The sequence below is a fragment of the Camellia sinensis genome, chromosome 8, assembly GCF_055761805.1.
Source record: "Camellia sinensis isolate YWXY chromosome 8, ASM5576180v1, whole genome shotgun sequence".
Classification (NCBI taxonomy): Eukaryota; Viridiplantae; Streptophyta; class Magnoliopsida; order Ericales; family Theaceae; genus Camellia; species Camellia sinensis.
Genome location: NC_138968.1, coordinates 68,851,842 through 68,867,911, shown reverse-complemented (window position 1 = coordinate 68,867,911; position 16,070 = coordinate 68,851,842). Strand labels below are relative to the sequence as shown.

General features: G+C 37.7%; 1 protein-coding gene across 1 annotated transcript; it reads left to right on the top strand.

Moving 5' to 3' along the window:
* The first annotated feature begins 14,322 nt into the window (after window positions 1-14,322).
* Window positions 14,323-15,684, top strand: LOC145797818 (uncharacterized). Its single transcript, XM_082885246.1, has 4 exons — window positions 14,323-14,810; window positions 15,053-15,128; window positions 15,212-15,335; window positions 15,506-15,684. Exons 1-4 carry the CDS (start codon window positions 14,323-14,325, stop codon window positions 15,682-15,684), a joined length of 867 nt encoding a protein of 288 aa, XP_082741372.1.
* Window positions 15,685-16,070: the final 386 nt, after the last annotated feature.

The following is a 16,070-nucleotide window of genomic DNA, read 5'->3' as shown; positions in this document are numbered from 1 at the left end:
ACGAAGTGCCAGTCATATTTGTTTCCACCTTATGCTTCTCCACTGTGTGCTTCATAGTTTGCACTAGTGAACCATGCCTGTGCAATGCTGCCATATATGCCACTACCCCCTCCCTCACCTCCTTCCCCACTACCTTCACCACTGCCATATTAGAGGCTCGTTTAGGCCAAAGATGAGCCCCAAATTTTCAGCTTATGAGGTTTTTAGTGTACTTCGGAACTAGCTTACAATCAGGAAATGTCTATTTTGCTTCTAATGCGAGTAGTGGTTGAGTAACCACATTTTTGGAACATTATTGTTATCAACTTTGTTTACTTTCTTTGAACAGGTGGATGTTCTGAATGATTGACTGTTATCTCCAACCTTGACAAGTCATTTTGAATGTATCTTTTTTTGGTCTTTCTTTTTCATATGCCACTGCTGGTGAATGATATAAGCACAATAAATTTAGTGATTGATCTAAGACTTATCTCTCTTGCCTTGTTATCATATTTATTTGATGAAACTTGACTCGGTCCTGATTTAGATTAAATCTCTGTTGCGTTGTGGTATTTGATGAGAATTAACATAAAAAATTTCGTAGTCTGTTATTTGTCCTAAAGACACTTGTGTGCCTTGTAATTATATTATGTCTTGTAATTTACAGCAAAAGTTCAATTAATATGTGATATTATGTCTTGTAATTATATTTTTACCCTTACATTTCATTATGACTTACATTTGTTGTAATTATATTTTTTTCTAGGGCATATTTGTTTTGCATGTGAGATGTATATCCAAGTGACTGACATTTAAATCTATTTATATATATTATTGAGAAGATTACAAAAGAAGTGAAGTGTGCATTTGAGGGAAGTACAGATGATGGATAAGAGTTGGATTGATTTGCCAAATAGGATGTCGAGTGAATACATTAATGAGATTGATGAATTCCTTGTGTTTGCCTACACCAATAGGGTTGAAGGTTCGATGATCAGTTGTCTGTGTAGGAAGTGTGAGAATCGATACCATCTTGTACGAGAGGGTGTACGGGAGCATCTGATTTTGAATGGTTTTTAAAAAAAATACAAACATTGGATTAATCATGGGAAATCTTACGTATCTCTGCATGGTAATCGAGAGAATGAAACATTAGCTAATTTAGACATTGGGGATGATATGATTGGAATGATACAAGGGGCTATGGGAAATCCACATGCTGGTACAAGTGTTGAGGGTAATGAACCACAGGGGCTTGATCCCCATGCATCTGAACCCCAGCTCGGTCCAAATGTAGAGACTGCAAAGTATTTCAAACTTCTTCAAGATGCACAAAGTGAATTGTATCCGGGTTGTCAGAAGTTCACATATTTGTCATTCATTGTTCGACTTCTACATTTGAAGGTGCTTAATCAGTGGACAGACAAGTCTGTTGACATGTTGCTTGAGTTATTGAACAAGGCGTTCCCGTTGGGTGTGAAACTCCCGGACTCATATTATAAAGCTCAAAAGGTCACAACAGATTTGGGCTTCACGTATGAGACGTGGGATGCATGTCCCAACAGTTCATGTTGTTTCGAAACGAGGACGCCAATCTTGATAAATGTGTCATATGCAACAGTTCAAGATGGAAATCAAACGGTGATGGTGGTTCAAATGGTCCTCACAACGGTGGCAAACAAATAGCCGCAAAACAAATGAGGTATTTTCCTTTAAATCCAAGGTTGCAGAGGTTGTTTATGTCATCCAAGACGGCTAAGTTAATGAGATGGCATGCAGAGGAACGAATTAATGACGGTGTCTTTAGGCATCCTGCAGACTCCCTTGCATGGAAAGATTTTGATCGTCGGAATATTGACTTTAGTAATGATTGCCGAAGTGTAAGGCTTGGCTTAGCATCTGATGGTTTTAACCCATTCAGGACGATGAATATAGTTCATAGCACTTGGCCAGTTGTACTCATTCCATACAACTTGCCGCCATGGATGTGCATGAAACAACCATTTCTAATTTTATCTGTGCTTATTGACGGCCCGAAAGGACCTGGTGACAAGATTGATGTGTATATGCAACCGTTGATTGAGGAGTTGAAAGAACTATGGAATGACAGTGTCTCCACATTTGATGCATCAACAAATCAAATGTTTCAAATGCATGCAGCTTTACTGTGGACAAATAGTGATTTTCCTGCATATGCAAACTTGTTAGGATGGAGCACTAAAGGTGAATATGCATGTCCTTGTTGCAATAAGGAAACTACATCGTGTTGGTTGAAGCATAGTAGGAAACAATCATACTTGGGTCATCGCAGATTTTTACCTACTGGCCATAAATTTCGAAAGGATAAAGTATCATTTGATGGTAGTCGGGAAGTCAGACTCAAACCAAAATTGTTGTCTGGAACTGAGATGTTGCTACAATTAGAATCTGCGGGTATTTGAACCCAATATAAGAGGGATGACCTTAAGGAGAGGCATAGGAGACAAGTAAAGAAGGAGAAAGCTGGACATCGCACCCATAGCTGGAAAAAAAAGAGTATCTTCTATGAACTGTCATATTGGGAGCACAATCTAATTAGACACAACCTCGATGTGATGCATATAGAGAAGAATGTTTGTGACAATGTGTTGTAGACAATATTAGGGGTCGCAGGAAAATCGAAGGATGGTGTTAATGCTCGGCGTGATTTACAAGAAATAAATATTAGAAAACCCCTACATTTGCAGTTAAGAGGGTCGAATAAAGCTTATTTACCACCGGCACAATTCACGATGACCAAGGATGAGAAAGATTTGTTCTTGAAAGTATTGAAGGAAGTTAGAGTTCCCGACGGGTATTCATCCAATATATCGCGTCACGTGTGCTTACATGATAGAAGTATTGGGGGTCTTAAGAGCCACGATAGTCATATTCTGATGCAACAACTAATTCCATTGGCTATTCGAAGATCGTTACCGAAGAATGTAATTGAACCTTTGATTGAATTGAGCAATTTCTTTAGACAATTGTGTTCCAAAGTGAATCGTGCGACGGATTTGCAATATATTCAAGATCGTATCGCCGTAACACTTTGTCATCTAGAGAAAATATTTCCTCCTACTTTTTTTGATATAATGGAGCACTTGTCTATACATCTAGCTGACGAAGCATTATTGGGTGGAGCGATTCAATTTCGATGGATGTATCCAATTGAGAGGTATCTTCTTACTTTGAAGCAATATGTGCGTAATAGAGCTCATCCAGAAGGTTCAATTGCTAAAGGATATCTTATGGAAGAATGCATGAATTTTTGTGCAAAATATCTCAATGATGTGGAAACTAAATCTAATCGACCCGTGAGGAACTACAGTGGTGATGATAATATGGGTCGTGCTGTTGGTGAAATCACAAGCTTTTATCTTGATAACACTTCTTGGGCACAAACTCATCGGTATGTCTTATTCAATACATCCGCGGTTCAGCCATTCATAAAGTAAGTTATGTCACTCACTCAATATTTTATTATGTTTCATTGAATTTTGAACCAAATTTTGTTTTTTGATAAAATTCCAATCTACACAGCAAACACCTTGAAGAACTTAAGGTCAAAATGCCTCGTGTTGACGATCATCAGCTTCGGCCTAAACATTTTGAAACTTTTCACATTTGGTTCAAGGAACATGTATGTATTTAAATTTACAGATTATATTTACCTAAGTCAAACTACATTTTAAATTTTACAATTTTTATTTTTTAAAATAAGTTCAAACTTTGCGAAGGACTAGTGATGTCACATTTTCTGAAGAGATTACTGTATTGGCAAATGGTCCTCATAACCTAGCAAGGAGGTTCAACGGGTATATAATGAATGGGTTTCGGTATCGAGTAAAGGCCATGGATGACCGCCGAGCCACACAAAATTGTGGTATAGCTTTGAAGGCAGATACCATAAGTTATGCTAGTCGGAAAGACAAGAATCCTCGTGTGGGGTCTGTGTACTATTATGGACAATTGACAGATGTTGTTGAGATTCGATATTCCAATCAAAAGAAGCATGTGTTGTTTAAGTGTGATTGGATTGACAACATTCACGGGAAGATACAAGATGTCTTCAATTTCACGTTAGTCAACTTCAATCATTTGTTGTACTGAGATGATCGAATTACCAATGAACCTTTCATCTTGGCATCCCAAGCAGAGCAAGTTTGGTATGTTGCAGACCCATTACAAACCAGACTGGCAAGTGGCAGTGAAGATGTCTCAAAGAGGTTTATTTGATATGAGTTCGATTGATCCACAAATCGAGCCATATATGAGCCAACAATTGGAAGAAAATATAATGCTTCGTAATGAAGAAGTTGGTTGGGTGAGGGAAGCCGCAGAAGGGGAAACAGTTTATGTTCAAATAGGTTGATATTTAATCAACATCAGTAATTCAATTAAGGCCAAGGTTGTAGTTAATCATCAGTTTCTTAATTTACTTTGTCTTTGTAATTGTATTAGTTCAATTAATGTCATATTATAGTTGATGACAAACCATTGTCTATGTTTCTAATGTCAATTAATGTTATATTGCTTGCAGATTATTATGGAAAGGAAGAGGAAGCCTGATCATCCTCGGCGAATGATGTCCGATGTGGTACATAAGAGGACATCAGCGGCACCACCATCAGAGGAGGCATCACATCGACCATTATCAGAAGGGCCATTAATGCCACCACTATCTGACCAGCCACTGCAACGACCACTATTAGTGGCACCATCATTACAGGAGGCATCACAGCGAGCACCATTAGTGCCACCGCATCGACCGCCATTAGTGCCACCGCATCGACCACCATTAGTGGCACCACAGCAGTTATCATCTACTCAGTCTCCACGCCTACCATTGGTGCGTCCACTATCAGTGGCACCACCATTAGAGGAGGCATCACAGCAAGCACCATCATAGGGGCCATTAGTGCCACCGCATCGACCCCCATCAGTGGCATCGCAGCAGCTATCATCCCGGCTAGAGTCATCGACCTATGAGCCATCCGCAGGTATATAAATTTGCTTTGATTTGTATGAAAATTATTTAAATATATTTTTATTTGTTCTCATTACATATAATTTGTTTATTTTCATTGTATTTTTCAGACCCTTCGACTTCTTCACAGCCTCCCTCAGGTATAAGAAATTGATTTGTATTGACATTATTTCAATTTGCATTTGTTTATTATCATTGCATATTGTTTATTCTTATTGTATCTCGCAGGTCATGTTACTTCTTTATCAACCTCGAGTAGGCGTGGTAGAGAATGTGCTAAGGGCATTAGGGAGTGGGGTACTGGTACAAAGTTGGACATACAATTTGATGAAAATTATTGTCCAATAGGGCCTAACGTGTCGAAGTTAACTACTCAACTTGGCATTATTGTGCGAAATGGTAACATTGTTCCTCTTACTTTTCTTGACTGGAACACTGTGCCTGATGACATTCTTGATGCTACCTAGAAGGATGTGAAGGTAAAAGTATATTTTTGTCCAAAAATTTAAATTTCAAAATTGTGTTATTATTATTTAAACTTTAAAATTGTGTTTTGTCGGACAATTTGAATATATGTCCAGAGGAGTACAAGCCAATCTACATGAAAAACTGTAGCAGCATATGGAAGGATCACAAGAATAAGATTAAGTGTAAGTATTTCAAGCCTAGAAACGAAGATCCTAATTTGAAGGATGATGTTCCTTTGCACATTGTGCCAAGCCAGTGGGAAGAACTTGTGGAGTATTGGCGTACTTTCGATGCTGAGGTATACAAATAAGTTATATGTATGATATGTAAACATACAAATCATATTTATATACTTTCATTTGTTGAACGTGTTATAGAAAATTGCAACTAGGAACGCTAAAAACCGACGAGCTCATGGCATAGCTCATACCACAGGGCGTACTACTTTCGCTCAGATACAGCATGAGGTTTATATTTTATTGTTTTATTTTTGTATATAAATAAACATTGTATATTTGCAAATTATTTGGATTCTAATTTTCATATTTCTAAAAAAATGTAGATAACCAATAAGGGGGAGTCTACTGATAAGATGAATGTTTGGCTTATGACACGTAGAGCAGACGACCCAGAGGTTATCCAGACCTTGGTAGTTTCCAAACACCTTTGATTGTATTTAAAGTTTATTTTTGATTTTTTGTGTGTTAACCATCTTAATTTGGCATATACTTGTATGTCTTATTTAATACAGGATGAGTTTAATGGCCAACTCTTTATGCTACCTGAGGATTGTCGAACTTTGGAGGCTAGGAATGCCATTTTCCATGAGTTGATAGGTCATGACAATCATGGATATTGTCGCACATACAGGAGAAATGTGCCTCGGAGAACAGTGTACAAAGATGGTGCTGGGCCATCATAGTCAGCACCCCACCCATCGACTATTGTTCAAATCACCCAGCAAGTTCGTGCAGAGCTAAGGGATGAGTTGAGGGAGGAGCTGCGAGTAGAGTTCTCGACACATTTATAGCAGCTGAGAGCTGAGATGATGGCCTTTGTGTCACAGGGGGCAAGTGTGGATCCCAACAGACAGGTTTGATATAAATTAAATTGTTTGATAGTTAAATTTTCACACAACATTATGTATAAAATTCGAATATGATTAACACATTATGCATTGACTATCATAGGCTCCTGATGCATCGAGTGGCCACCGGGCATTTAGGGAATCTGCAGAAGACGAGAATCCATATACACCACCACCAGAAGATCAGGTATAAAATGTATATTTGAATTCTTTGCATTGTAAGCTAAGCGACTAGTGGGAGAAGACGGGACTCAAATCGGGTTCCCGGTTTGGGAGTCAGAGCCCTAATTTGATCTAGGTAAAGTAGTTCCTTAAGAAACTTGAATTCGAGATGTTGACGCCCAAAAATCACCAAAAGGGGTCGGTTTGGCACGAAACTTGGCAAACACAACCGCCTAGGCACGAAAGACTTGTGGGAGAAGACAGGACTCCAATCGGGTTCCCGGTTTGGGAGTTAGAGCCCTAATTCGGTCTAGGTAAATTAGTTCCTTAAGAAACTTGAATTCGAGGTGTTAACGCCCAAAAATCACCGAAATGGGTCGGTTTGGCATGAAACTTGGCACACACGACCGCCTAGGCACGAGGGACTTGTGGGAGAAGACGGGACTCCAATCAGGTTCTCGGTTTGGGAGTTAGAGCCCTAATTGGGTCTAGGCAAACTAGTTCCTTAAGAAACTTGAATTCGAGGTGTTGACGCCTCAAAATCACCAAACGGGGTCGGATTGGTACGAAACTTGGCACACACGACCGCCTAGGCACGAGAGACTTGTGGGAGAAGACGAGACTCCAATCGGGATCCCGGTTTGGGAGTTAGAGTCCTAATTCGGTCTAGGCAAATTAGTTCCTTAAGAAACTTGAATTCGAGGTGTTGACGCCCAAAAATCACCAAAAGGGGTCGGTTTGGCACGAAACTTGGCACACACGACTGCCTAGGCACGAGAGACTTGTGGGAGAAGACGGGACTCCAATCAGGTTCCCAGTTTGGGAGTTAGAGCCCTAATTCGGTCTAGGCAAACTAATTCCTTAAGAAACTTGAATTCGAGGTGTTGACGCCCTAAAATCACCGAAAGGGGTCGGTTTAGCACGAAACTTGGCACAGAACGACTGCCTAGGCACGAGAGACTTGTGGGAGAAGACGAGACTCCAATGGGGTTCCCGGTTTGGGAGTTAGAGCCCTATTTCGGTCTAGGCAAACTAGTTTTTAAGAAACTTGAATTCGAGGTGTTGACGCCCCAAAATCACCAAACGGGGTCGGATTGGCACGAAACTTGGCACACAAGACTGCCTACGCACGAGAGACTTGTGGGAGAAGACGGGACTCCAATCGGGTTCCCGGTTTGGGAGTTAGGGTCGGATTTCTATCTAGCCATAATTATTTACTTAACTATCTTTGTAATTATATAATAGTTAATTTTTTTATGTTTTTTTGTAATTAAAATATTAACACATAATTATATTGTCATTAATTATTTTTATTTTTTATTTTCAGATATTTCCTGAGCAGCAGTTTGCTTCTTGTGGAATGCAGGCATGTAAAGTTTGTGACAAACTTTTTTTTTTGTAACCCGCGGAAGAATCATGACGAATACATTTATTTTTGATTTACGTTATTTAGATTTGTGAACATTATGTATGTATTATACAGCATTATGTGATGGGATAATTTTGATGATGTATTGTTATGAATGGAAGAATACTTTAATTATGGATGAATTTTTATTTATATACAGGAATTTTTATATTATTATATAATTATCGATTTTTTTATAGTTATTTTCATTTAATACAGGTAATTTTCATATTTTTAATAATAGTGTTGCAGTTTTTTTTTTTTTTTTTTTTTCATTTGAGACGGTATTATACTGTCTCAAAAAAGGTTTTTGTGACGGTAACATAGCCGTCACTAAAGATGTTTGCATCATTATTAAATTGAAACAACAGGACTTATAGCGACGGCATCGTTCACTGTCGCCAATACTATTTTTAGCGACGGTATGTTTACCGTCGCAAATAACCATTTTCAGCGACGGCATTTTTTTCGGTCTCAAATAAAACTTTTGGCAACGGTATTTTTACCGTCGCAAATAACCTTTTTAGCGACGGCAACACAATGCCGTCTCAAAAAATTCAAAATTCTACACATTAATAGTGACAGTATTTTACCGTCGCTAATATTTTGCGACGGGGTCATACCGTCGCTAAAGGCCTTTAGCAACCTCCTTTGTTGCGACCCCCCTATTACCGTCGCTAAAACGCAGCTGCCGTCGCAAAAAAGCTTTTGAGACGAGGTTTTGGGTATTTGCGACGGTATTTTACCGTCGCAAAGAAGTGAATTTTTTGTAGTGCAAGCAAATGATTCCTACCTAACCAACCAGGAGTTAAAGAGTTGCAAACATTCAGACAATGTTATGTAAGATTTGGTGTGTGTCATTTACCCCTTTGCTCTTCATTTTATTATTGTTTTTTTGGTAAATTACTCACACTTGTAGATTTCTGAAATTTTACTGCCCCTTCACTACTCTCTGAAATCACATTGCACTTCTCCCTTTGAAAATTTTTGAAACAATTTCTTTCAACTATTAAGAGTTGGCCAAAAACCGCAAAAAAATTGAAGTTTCAAGTTCCACCAAAAGTTTTCTCAATTATCAACTTCAAGACCAATGCCTTCATAATAATATTTTACAAATTAAATGTACGTTGTGATAATGCCACACCTTTTTTTCAAATGATGTCAACAAATTAAAAATAATTTGTGTTTTGTCAATGAAATCACTTTTCACACAACAAATGAAGTGCAGAAAAAGGATAGCACAAAACATGATTACTGTGTATTTTAGGAAGTCAGCGATGTCTGAAAAATACCGGCAGCATCCACATCATGATATGTACAAAAAGAAATCATACTAACATTAGAATAAAATAATAACATATAATTTAAATTCATTTAATTATAAATCTATACAAGAACTAAATATGAATTATATAAAATCTTATAAAATTTTGAGCATATACTTATGAGAACCTAACTTTTTTGTTTCTCAACATTAAAGAGAGAATGGAGGCGATTTCTCGTATTAGAATCGCTTTCTCTCTATCCATCTCTAATTAAACTATCATCGACCGATCTACTCTATTTGCTAGTCCTTTTTAGGCCATCGATCTGCTTCATTCGATCGATTCATGAAATTTAAGGAAATTGATCTACTTCATTCTCATGAAATTTGGGGCTAGAGATGGTTTGGTCACGCCGGTTGCATCGAAAGGAATCAAATCATTAAAAGCTATATTGTGAGCTTTAATTAACTTCTCATCTTTTTAGGCTTATAATTTGACTCTGTTTCTGGTTTTTACACAATTATGATTTTCATGAAATCAAAATTTGTAATTTTAGACATTCATGGATTCATCTGGATTTGAGGTTGACATGAGAGCAAACCATTAAACCAGAATTCAACTATAGAAATTGATTTTGTTTGATGTTTTTTGGCAATTCATGATGATTGATCGAAGATAAATTAAATGCAACATAATATTGAAGTAATTTCAATTTAATTGATTGCACAAAAATAGTGATTGTGTAAATTTAAAATTATATTATTTATAAAAAAAAATTAAACTTAAAACAAAATATTTAGAATATAACAAATTAAGAACAATGCAAAATAATTTAAGATTTGATTAATATTTTCAACATTTGAATACCTTTTATTTTTTATACTAAAATTAATATAAAAGTAAGGAGTGGTTCACTTGATCAAGGCGGTAATTTCTAATCTAACATGTATGGGTCACCGAGAGTCACTGTAAAACCGGTAATGTGATGTGACTTTTTTTGTTTTGTTTTGTTTTTTTTTTTTTTTTTGAACTAACATGTGATGAGTGGATATAATGTTGGTGTTTAAGAAGTGACTTTTTTTATAGGTTTTTGGATTTTTTTTTATTATTTTAGTAAGTTATTTTAGTTTGTATGTGGGAGGTTAGGTTAAATTTTTGGATTGATTGTTGTATTGAAAAATATGTTTGAAATGATAAATTTGCCCCTAACCTTATTTTTTTCAAAATTGATCTATAGGGGTAAAAGCATCATTTAACTGTCTGAAGCCTACACTGTTGGTGACAGTGTAGACTGCTGTGCTGCTGGACAGTCGTTGCTTTTCCAAATTATTTTTATTTTTATTTTTATTTTTTATTTTTAAATCAATGGGTTAGGTGGGGCAATTTGAGGCTAAAAGACTTTTTTTTTGCAATTTGGGGCTAAAATAGCCTGACTTCCTAGTTCCCAAACACCGCCAATATTTCACATTAAATTACTTAAATAATAAAAAAAATAGACTAATCATTTTTAAGATTTAAAAATTCTACTAAATTTAACATAATCATATTGAATTTTTTTCAAATTTTAATTTAAATAAAAGTTAGCTAATTTTTTAATAGTATTTTATTAGTTGTATGAATCAAAAAAATAATATTAATTATTTAATATTGAAATATATACAATATATTCGTATTTATTCTTGTATTTACATAAAAAAATTATTAGTTGTATGAAATTTTATTAGGTTTTGATGGTTTTGAAATATATGGATGGTGATGGAGGTGAGTATTCTCATAAATCTTATTTTATGATTTAATAGGTGTGTGGACTTAATTGTGAGATGGAGTATCTAAAAATGATTGATGTCTTCTTTAATAATTTCATTTGAGGTTATCATTGTAATAAAAAAAAATTCAAAAAAAATTCAAAACATAGTTGTCCAAAGTAATAAATGAAGTGTTGTTAACGGCACTCATTTTAAATCTATACAATACACCTCATATTAGAATAAATTTCAAGCCAAAAATTCATTCATAACATTTTTCTTTTAAACAATTTGGAGGTGTGCATCTTTACTGTGTATGAGATTTTTCAGGCTCCATCGGTAGCTTTTTTTTTTTTTTTTTTTTTTTTTATCAGTCAATGAAAATCCATTGATAACTAAAAGTACAACCATGAGTATTACATCAATAGATATGAGGGTGTGCAAAGAGCATCACAATAGTCTTGCACCATCCCAACTAGGTTGGCACCGTGAGGATTATCCGATCATATGCTAGCACAGCCCGAAATTAGTGAGGAACCAACAAGTTAATAGAACACCACACATGAAAACACCTAAACTAGAACCAAACTTTAAAACAAATTACACGACAACAACAAGAGAGACATAATGAATGTAGAAGTAGATATAGATCATTGATGGCGATAGTGGGAGGAGGATGGAAACCGGTGTTGTATGGCAGGGATAGGCACTCGCAGAGCCATGATAGAGGCCGATCTGGTGTTCATACAATCTTTGTTGACAATATTCCCACATCCATGAGCTCGAAGGGGCTCAATGATCTGTTCATGAAGTTTGGAATTGTTCAAGATATATTCATTCCAAATAAGTTAAGGAAAACTACACGGTCAAGGTTTGGTTTTGTGAGGTACGATTGTCCTGTAGCTACTGAAGTGGCAATCCAAAAAGCTAATGGGTTGTGGTGTGATGATAAAGCCTTGAGATTAAAGAGAGCGGAGTTTCAAAAGGAAGCATCAGGTGTCAGAGGAGGTCAAGATGGGCAAACTGGGAAAGGACCTGGAAGAGAGGAGGGAGGATCTCGGTGGCGAAGGGGCCAAAAAGTTAAACCAAACATAGGCTATCGGTCATATATAGAAGCAGTGTAGCTAGGGGCCAGTAAGGAAAATGTGGGTCTCTCGGTTGTAGCACATGAGGGAGGAAATGGATGGCTATATGATAGCCTTATTGTTAAGTTGAAAAGCTATTACTCATTTTCAAACTTTCAAAAAGCAATCATGGACAAAAGAACGGCAGAAATTCTGGTAAGGAGGGGGGAGGAAGAATGGCAATGGTGTCATTTAAATCATCTGATGATATAAAGGAAAATGCATCATTATTAAAGGATTGCTTGAATGAATGGTGCGAATTAGTTTCAGAGTAAAAGAAGTTCGGGCACATAGAGCAAGAACGAGGAGTTTGGTTGAGCTGTTTTGGAGTTCCACTTAATTTATGGAGTTCAGAGACCTTTAATAAAATTGGGAGGTTGTGGGGAGAGGTAATCAGGTTGGATGAGGAGACAACTAACCAATTATCCTTCAAATGTGGTGGAGTTAAAATTGTTACCAATTGTATGGGGTATAATAATACAGTTGTTCAAGTGTTTAGGCAGAAATTACCCAGTTAGAGTATGTGAGGAATAAGTTAGGGTGTCTAAAGTTATTACAGAAGCTTGTAAGTTCTCTCTTCATGAAAGATGTAGCTTAAACAATATGAAGAACATGTATGGCAACAATGGTGAGCGAGTAGCAGAGGAGGTGGCTGAGGTGGAAGGAGAGTTACAATATGCAGTGGCAGAACTTGGTGATCGGACCGTTCAGAAGAGAAATGACATGGCAACTTTGTAGAGGGATGTCGAGTGCATGGTATACAAGGGTCAGGTGAGTGAGAGGTGGACGGTTCATCTCAGTCGCTAGTGGAAGAAACAATTATCTCAAGTATGGGGAATTTAAAAGTGGCAGAAGCATGCAAAAGTGGAAAAGATAGTGTTAATGCAACGGTAAACAAGAAGGGGAGTAATGAGAGGGAGGGAGAGGATGAGGAAATTGTGACTCCTAGGTTTATGAAAAGTATAAGTGGATCTGAGCTTGAGAGGCCTGGGATCCGAATCCAAATAATGTTAGAGAAGGCCCAAAACACTAGGGTTGTATCTAGGCCCAACCCAGAAGTTGTGAGTTTGGGCATGATGGATAAAGGCAAGAATGTGGGCCATGTAAATAGTCAAATGTTATCTCCATCATCATAGGTCAAGTTCACATTGGTGGGTGTGGACTCTGGTGTGGATTGGAGAGTGGCGAAATCTCAACATTGCAAGCTTGTAGGGAAGAAAAAAGCTCTTGAGCCCAGGTTGGAGGGAGTGAGAGGTAAGTTATTTCGGAAAGAGGGAAAGGGAGGTTGAATTGGTGAATCATCTGCTAAAGGAGTGCGGCATAAAGGACCCGTGTTCAAAGTTGCTGCGACTGTTCTAGCTCGGTGAAGTTCGGCTTGTGTGGCAGATAAGGGTGATGACCAAGTCCTTCAGGAAGCACGGACGACAGTGGATGTGGGAAAATCTTTGGGCATCAGTTTTAAAGGGAAGGAAAATGAAGTATTACACAAAATTATGGAGCTGGAAAAGAATGATGTGGAGAGGGTAGCTCAAAGGGATGAAACTGTTTTAGTTTAAACGGTCTTCATGGGTGATATAGGTGTTTCCTTTGAGGTTTCCAATGAAGTTGTTGTCTTGGAATGTTTGGGGGTTTGGAAGGCTAGAGAAGAGAAGAAGAATCAGGACATTACTTAAAGAGAGAAAAATTGATTGTGCCTTTTTTCAAAAAGACTAAGAAAGAAGGTATGTTAGATGATTTGGTACAGTCGATTTGGCATGTTGATAAATTGGAGTATATGTTTGTGGATGCGGATGGTTCGGCTGGTGGGCTGTTGTGCATTTGGAAGCCTTCTGTGTTTGCATTATCTCAGTGTTGTTGTTCAAGAAGGTTTCTCTTACTGTCAGGTACATTACTTCCAGATTTTAGATGTGTTTTGGTTAATGTTTATAAGCCAAATGATGCAGTAAGCAAGAGGCAAGTGTGGAAAGTTATTTCTAGTCTCAAATTAGGATTTCCAAATCCTTGGTGTGTGGGAGGGGACTTTAATGAAATTAGAAATATAGGGGAAAAAAAGGGTGTTTAAGAAGGGATAGAGGGATGGTAGAATTTAATGAGTTTATTGAAGGGTTAGCCTTGTCTGATGTCCCAATACATGGCAGGCAATTCTCATGGAGTAATTCAGAAGATGGGGGTAGAATTGATAGAGTTCTACTAGCACCTGAGTGGATGAGTAGGTTTAATTTTAAGCTGTGGGGCCTCCCAAGGGATGTGTCTGACCATTGTCCCTTGGTATTGATGGATGATGAAAGGGATTGGGGGCCAAGGCCATTTAGGTTCTTAAATGCTTGGTCGTTACATGCTAAGTTTCTAGATGTGGTCAAGCAGTTGTGGGAGGCTTCAAATGTCTCTGGGTGGGCTGGGTTTATCATTGCAACAAAACTTAGATATCTCAAGTTGGAATTGAAAAAGTGGAAAAATGATGTGTTTGGCAATGTTTCCTACTCTCTCAAAAAAGTAGAGGTGCAGCTTCATGAGCTTGATCTGTTGGCTGAGTCTAGAGACTTGTCAGAAGCTGAGATTGTCAGGTGAAGGGAGGTAAAAAAGGAGGTGTGGTCTCTTAGGAAGAGGGATGAGTCTAGAGACTTGATCTGTTGGCTGAGTCTAGAGACTTGTCAGAGGCTGAGATTGTCAGGTGAATGGAGGTAAAAAAGGAGGTGTGGTCTCTTAGGAAGAGGGACGAGTGGCTTTGGCTACAAAAGTCTAGACTGGACTGGAGCTTGAAGGGGGATAAGAATACAAGGTATTTTCATACCATTGCATCTTCTAGACAGAATCGTAATTTGTTGAATTCAATTACAGTTGAAGGGGTATTCCTTGAGGATCCCATTTTGGTGAAACAGGAGGTTTTTAAGCATTTTAAAGGCCTGTTCTCTGAAAATTAGAGGAATAGGCCAAAGTTGAAGGGTCATTTAAATCTATTGGTCAGGATCAAGTGGTTGGAATTCTGGAAGCAGATTTTTCTGAAGATGAGGTGTGGGTTGCTATTAGGAGTTGTGATGGGAATAAGTCTCTCAGTCCTGATGGGTTTGATCTGATGTTCTTTCAGAAGTGTTAGGATTTTTTGAAGTCTGATGTCATTTAATTTTTCAAAGAATTTTATGAAAATGGGAAATTGGGGGCTGGTGTGAATAATTCTTTTATCACTTTGATCCCAAAAATTGAATGCCCAACTAGTTTATTAGATTTTAGACCAATTAGTCTGATTGGGTCTTTGTATAAGGTGTAGCTAAGGTTTTTTCACATAGAATCAAGAAGGTGATGCCTAAGGTGGTTGGAGAGGTACAGTCAGCCTTTTCGGGAGGTAGAAACATTTTCGATGGTGTACTCATTGCGAATGAGATTGTTGATTGGTGGAAAGGGAGTCAGAGAAAAGGGTTGATTCTTAAGCTTGATTTTTAGAAGGCATATGACTCTGTCAGTTGGGAGTGTCTATTATCTATGATGGAAAATTTTGGGTTCGGGGCAAGGTGGAAAGGGTGGATCATGGAGTGTTTAGGATCGGCCAGAGTGTCTGTGTTAGTGAACGGCTCCCCTACGACTGAGTTCATTCCTGAAAAAGGCCTTAGGCAAGGTGATCCATTGTCTCCATTCCTTTTCAATTTGGTAGCTAAAGGTCTGAATATGTTAATAGAACGAGCTAGATCTCTGGGGTTGGTTAAGGGAGCTGTAGTGGGTAAAGATGAAGTGGTGGTCTCACATCTCCAATTTGCAGATGATACAATAATTTTTTGTGAAGCTAACATGGAGGAGGTCATGGTAATTACACGAATTTTGAGGTGTTTTGA

What these genes read in the sequence shown, in the direction of transcription:
- LOC145797818 (XM_082885246.1), top strand. Translation starts at nt 14,323, where the DNA reads ATGGTAGAATTTAATGAGTTTATTGAAGGGTTAGCCTTGTCTGATGTC. An exon ending in TCAGAAGCTGAGATTGTCAG is followed by an intron (nt 14,811 to 15,052) that starts GTGAAGGGAGGT and finishes TGCATCTTCTAG; the next exon opens with ACAGAATCGTAATTTGTTGA. An exon ending in CCATTTTGGTGAAACAGGAG is followed by an intron (nt 15,129 to 15,211) that starts GTTTTTAAGCAT and finishes TCTATTGGTCAG; the next exon opens with GATCAAGTGGTTGGAATTCT.